The 6,000-nt window shown below is 39.8% G+C and overlaps 1 protein-coding gene across 1 annotated transcript in view; it reads left to right on the top strand.

Annotated features, from left to right (window-relative positions):
- Positions 1–302: 302 nt before the first annotated feature.
- The window catches only part of LOC146136149 (uncharacterized), a 28,732-nt gene continuing 23,034 nt past the window's right edge, over positions 303–6,000 (top strand). Inside the window, exons 1-9 of the mRNA XM_083395062.1 lie at positions 303–365; positions 927–1,044; positions 1,706–1,758; positions 2,209–2,281; positions 2,791–2,887; positions 3,378–3,475; positions 3,872–4,011; positions 4,963–5,601; positions 5,818–5,940. Of these exons, the coding sequence (XP_083251188.1) occupies positions 303–365; positions 927–1,044; positions 1,706–1,758; positions 2,209–2,281; positions 2,791–2,887; positions 3,378–3,475; positions 3,872–4,011; positions 4,963–5,601; positions 5,818–5,940 (1,404 nt within the window). The remainder of the gene's footprint in view (positions 366–926; positions 1,045–1,705; positions 1,759–2,208; positions 2,282–2,790; positions 2,888–3,377; positions 3,476–3,871; positions 4,012–4,962; positions 5,602–5,817; positions 5,941–6,000) is intronic.

The raw sequence follows: 6,000 nt of genomic DNA, 5'->3' as shown, positions 1-6,000 counted from the left end.
TTCATTGTCGGGTTTATGGTTTTATGGCGCTGCAAAGTGCGCATTGAGGACGAAAGAACAGCTGGAGCTTTATTGTAGTCCGGAATTTTTCCGGTTTACCAAAAACCATTGAGAATTTGTGTTCAAATCATTTTACTTATATGTGACCATTTTACTTATATGCGGCATAGGACAACTGAAAAATACAATTGCGAACATTTAATCAAAACTTAGCAAAAACAGTCTTAGGCAATTTTTTCGCGCACTTGTTGAGCGGGTACATCACGTACTAAACAGTATGATCTCATCAATCCAGTGACGTCATGAGCAGCCAAAAGCAGTCGGTTTTGACGTCGACGAAGAAGTCGCGCGAGGTCGAGCGCACGGTGAGTGCAGGTTTACTTGTGACGTCACAAACGAAGCGGCCCTACGTCAGAAAGGGTTCGCGACAAAAAGTGGCGATTGATCGCGCGTTAGGTCAAGCGCGATTGCTTCATTAACGAGCTTAATGTCGAAGCAAAAGCGATAAAGCGCAGATCGATGTAATCGTTTTTGTTAAACCCTTGAACCCACCTGACGCCACGTCGCCTTGAAGTTTGGATTTTCGGATTTTCGCGCTTATTTGGATAAACGCCGAATAAAGGCCCCGGGAATTGCTTCGGTTAATTAGCGAAATGGGAAATATGGCTATGCCGTATTGCCTGGGTTATATAACGTAACGTTCAAATGAGTCTATTTTGATTTTTGCATACCAGAATAGCGATTGTTATCGATTAATATTGAATTGTCCTGGTTAGCTTCGTCGTGAAGTGTTATATTCTCAGATTTTTTAACCTGTTCCAGGACCCTTTTTGAACAAAACCTTTCACGATTCTAATCACAGTTTCACTGTCGATTTGACGTATGGTGTTAGAACGCCCAGTTTTATACCTTTTTTACTTTTACAGATCTATACTGACTGGGCGAATCATCACTTGGAAAAGACCGGCGTTAAAAGCGTAATCCAGGATCTGCCCCAAGACATTAGCGACGGGGTTCTACTTGCCGATATCGTACACTTTGTCTGTGAGTTGCTGCTATTGTAGCTTATATGGATTTGTTTTAACCACTGTGCATTGTACGGCTTGACTGATCGAGATATTTACTATTACTATAATTTTTTTCTTCTATTACTGCGATTTTTTTAGTATGACGTTTCAAACTTAGTGTAGTCTATAAAGCGTGCCTCTTATAAAACCAATGGTTGGTTGTCGAGATATCTAATCGCTCAGAAAAACTGTTAATTTTTTTGGAATGCTGCAAAACGCTTGGCTTTTGAAAACTTTTTATATCGTCTCAATAAATGTTGGCCATTGACATATTCCAAGGACAACAGCGTTTTTCGTTAATATCTGTGTTTTTTTTATTCACTTCGTTAGTTTTAGGGCGCATAAAAATCCTTATCAATCTTCGTCATATTTTTAGCAACACCTTGCGCTCGAATTGTTTCCCCTACCGTGTGAATTTGTTCTGCACTGTAGGGGATTTGTTTCGCCTGTTATCCACTGGGGCACAGTCATTGTGACAAAGGCGTCGCAAAATACGGGGTTAACTTTTCCCCGCGCGTATGGCCGTGGCCCCCGCCGCAATAACAGCGCCCCGCAGGGAAATAACCGGGTTACCCCGCTGGTAAAAGCACCTGGTCACAGGCGGGCGATTTGATTCCAACGGCGTTATTTTGTCGCAGGTGGCGAACACGTCGAAAGGATCCACAGCAAGCCAACCACAGCCAAAGAAAAGGTGGGTCGTGTGCAGATCAATTCTTAAGCCACAATCAGTTTTTTGAGGTGTTTTTATCGAATCATGGTAGTTTAACATTGTCATATAAATGTAATCACTATATTGCAACAATTTCCTATTTATAATTTCCTGTTGAACTGATTTGCTATCATAAAACAAACAAACAAGTTAACTCAAAAACTGACTATTTTTCGTTTGTGAAGTATGTGCATAACCACATGGATTGTTGCAATTGCCCTACTTTTTGTGAATTAAAATACAGATAAACCATTGCACGGTTATACCAAGGTTTTATTTTTTCTCCATAGCACACTTTTACTAACAGTCTAGCTGTACATGTAAAGTATACCATAAACATGGAGTCATTCGGTTACAAAGATACCTTATATAAGCAATTTAAGTTCGTGTGAAAGAGCATTAGCTGAAGCTAACCAGGTCTTTCACTTTCAGCTTCACAACATCGACCGATGCCTCAAGGTCCTCGAGTCGCATCGCGTCGTTTTGAATGACGTCACCGCCCAGGGTAAGTCGATTCATGACGTACGGCGCGTAACACCTAAAATCGTAGCAACGTCACTGATATAAAACAATAATAAAATCACAGGTGTCTTATAAATAGAATGATTATTTTATTTTAAATTATCCAAACCGGCCATTACCTGATCTTGGAAGATGCCTGATAGCACAGATGAAATATATAACTGTCAGCCGTTAAAAATACGCATGTGTCAGAATAATAAACCTTTAACAACTAACCTTGAACATAGCACAATGTACTTAGGTACCCTATGCACGGATCTGTAACGTAGCTATGATAAATGTCAGAGCCTAATATTTATGAATATTATGTGGATTTACTCGACCTATTTGGCCTTGACATATATCATTAAGCTAGAATAAAATATATGTGGCATTTTAAGGGATAACAAATGATTTTCTTAACCGAAACAAAGAGTAAGGCATATTATTTGCTATTTGATAAAATACTGTCAATTCCAATTAAAAAAATACTGTCTATTTCTATGTTTTCAGGTTTGTACCGACGAGAGCTCAAGTGTGTGCTAGCCTTGTTCTTTCACTTGTCCCGTTTCAAGCAAAAGGGAGAACAGTTCAAGATGGCCGATTGCAAGTGAGTTGAGGCGACCCAAAACGCTTGTAGCCTTAAAACGGCATTTACTTGTTCGTTTAACAACTTTTGCGTATATATAGCGCAGCGCGCACAAAACTTACTCCTGCACCGTTTTGATGTTAATTTAGTAGAAATTCATGTATACCTAATAGTTGCAAGCTTTTGGGATACGTTTACCACATACCCTATTTATCGCGTAGTTCAGTGTTTCTCAAACTTTTTTTTCGCAACTAATTGGAAAAAGTTTGTTGGAATTTTGACGCACCAACCAAACAGTAATTTAACTCAATTTTACTAAAATTTTCACAAGTCATGCCACAATAATGTCTGCGAGAATCTTATTATTGCAATGAAGTTTAGATACGTAACGAAATCATTTTGTCCTTCCCCAGGACGCAGCGACGCACAGTTTAAGAACGTCCGGCGTAGTTCCATTTGTTACTAAAAGTAAATCTAGTTTGACCTGTGCAAAAAAAATGCTTTTCCACAGGTCAACTCCTCGGCGCACGCTGCGCCCTCCGACGGCTGTTTCGGTAAACAGAAAAAGCAAAAGCTTCAACGCAAACGACCGCACTCGGATCAACCCAGGTAAGTTCTAGTAATTTTGCGAAATTAGCTCTTGGTGCAGTGCCCAAATTTTCAGTGATATTTTAGCGTGTTTAGTGTAAGTGACATGTTTGAAAAGCGTTTTTGGCCAAGATGTTGGTTTATGTTGGCAATAGCCTATATATTTTTTGCTTTAAACTTATTTTTGAAATCAATTTAAATTGGCCTCGGTTACAATTCAATCCAGGAAGTTGACTTTTTTAAATATAATTTCCACCTATAGAGCGGGCCACAATTTATGTGAACCGAACGTTAATTCATTTGTTTTTTTGCTTAAAACAACTCAGCCAGGAAAAAATCGACATAATACTCAATATTTTCTTTTTTTTTTGCATTTTGACTATCGTCTTAGTGATTAAGGAACGACTTACTTTTTAGTATCCGAACCTACAAATCCCCAAAACGACGAGCCACCTGCGAACAATACCGACGCTGGGTGGCGCAGCAAGTCGATGAGCACCAAGCACAGCGCCACCACGCGGCTTGTTGCTCCAAAAACCCACACCAACTCACTACAGGTTCGTACTAATTAAAGATATACATGGTATAGAGCGCGGTTTAAGCGCGGTTCGAATTTCTCAGTCGTTTATTTGATGGATTGTTTAAATTTTTGATCCTTATTGCGAGTGTTATCAAAAAATGTGTAAAAGACACACTCAAAAACGTTGTAGTTTTCAAATTGTTAAATATGCATTTTCGTTTTTCAGCACTAAATTATCTTATCTATTCTGATCTTTCCTAAGTATATTTTCGAAAAGGCGACCAAACTAAAGCGTGCAAGCTGAATTTGGCAGTTGTTAGTATACGAATCGATTTTTTACTGTAAAAACCTTGCTTTGCGTGCATTTTTAATGAATTCAAAGCGTCTATCGAATATTTCAAATATTGGAAGTATTTTTTTACCTACAATTATTATCAGATGCCATAAAGGTGATTAGCGGTTCATAATCAACCGGCATATTCGACTTAATACAAACTACCCATGTCCCCATTTATTTAGATCAATCAATATTTTTGTGCATTATCCTAAAATTGCGGTTTTCTATTGCATGATTGAAATTAAGTTACATTTTGCATGGGTTATAGCGTGTTCAGTGCCTAAAGCCTTGTAAATTTAATGGGCGGTTAATAATTTATAAAGGTGAGTTAACTGTCGGATGCAGTGATAACACCGTCTGATCAATAAACTAGTTTTGTTGGCAGAGTAGTGAGTTTAATAAGTGTACACACGAAAGCAAAAACTAAAAGACTTTTAAAAAACAATGGTATTTTCAACTTAATATTATTTATTAAATATAAAAAAGGGTTTGCTTGTTACGAAAAAAAGATTATGTCTTAACATTTAATTATTTTTCCAGCATATCCAATTTTATTGTTTAAAAGATCCTTAAATATATGTTAAACAATACCACCACTTTTGAATCAAATAACAATGTAAAATATTAATTAACCACCCGCTGTGTTTCCAGAAATCAAAACTCGGAAGCCCGGCGTCCAACGTGCAGCGTCGCCCGCCCTCCAGCGGCAGCGGGACTCTCGAGAAAAAATCAAAACTTGCCACCAACTCCAGATCCGCCAAACTGAATGGCCACGCGAAGCCCGTTCCCCCAACCAGGGTGTCCAGCCACGACCCCGAACGAACTCTGACGTCAACGAACGCAGCCCCGAAACACGTGACGTCATCCAACCCACCTTCTAGGCACGTCACGTCATCTGTTGCTGGCTCAAATCGACGCCCGGAAGCACGCTCGAACGCCGCGTCGTCGCGAAGCAATGTCGAACCAAAGTCCGTGACGTCATCGACGAGAAACCACGCCGACGTGACGCCATCAACAACGTCGCGTACCAAACTTCAGGCGCCTTCGACTCAAACCAGGAGTACGCAGCTAAAGAGACCGGAGGGCAAGTCGGTTTTCAGTCGCATTAAGAAACTAGGCTCGGCCACCCCTTCCGAAAATACGTCATCAAAGTCGGTGACGTCATCTGGGAAGTCGAGGTCCACCTCGCCTGCCGAGAAGTCGGCCGCTAACAAGAAACGTGCCGAATCGTGCCCCCCTACGTCGCGAACCCTGTCCGCCGCTAAACCGAGACCACAGAATCTTGGAACTGTAAGTTTAATACTTTTTTATTAAATTATTTTTTATTGACATGAGAAGTTCCGGGGAAAAGGCAAGCGAAACAAGGAAGGGTTTATTTAAAGGAAAATGTCACATGTCTTGTCTTTAAAATATTTTTCTAGCTGTATCCAGATCACATTGATTTGCATTTTCTTGTTAGTAGGTTAATTAATTCACAAATTGCCTCATTTAAATTTTTATTTTCAGACCTTGGAAAGACCGGGCGATATGAAAAAGTCAAAGCTTTCGACTGTGAATAAGAACGGCCTCAAATCGCCCTCGGGTTTGAAGAGTGTTAAGTCCTCCTTCGGCAAGGCTTTCGGCAAATCGGTAAGACGCTCATCACCATTTTAAACGAACCTTTTATTAAAATAAAAAAGTTTTACCTGT

Source organism: Ascidiella aspersa, chromosome 8, assembly GCF_963924565.1.
Source record: "Ascidiella aspersa chromosome 8, kaAscAspe10.2, whole genome shotgun sequence".
NCBI classification, from domain to species: domain Eukaryota; kingdom Metazoa; phylum Chordata; class Ascidiacea; order Phlebobranchia; family Ascidiidae; genus Ascidiella; species Ascidiella aspersa.
The sequence above is the reverse complement of the archived record's forward strand: the minus strand, read 5'-3'. Positions and strand labels throughout refer to the sequence as shown.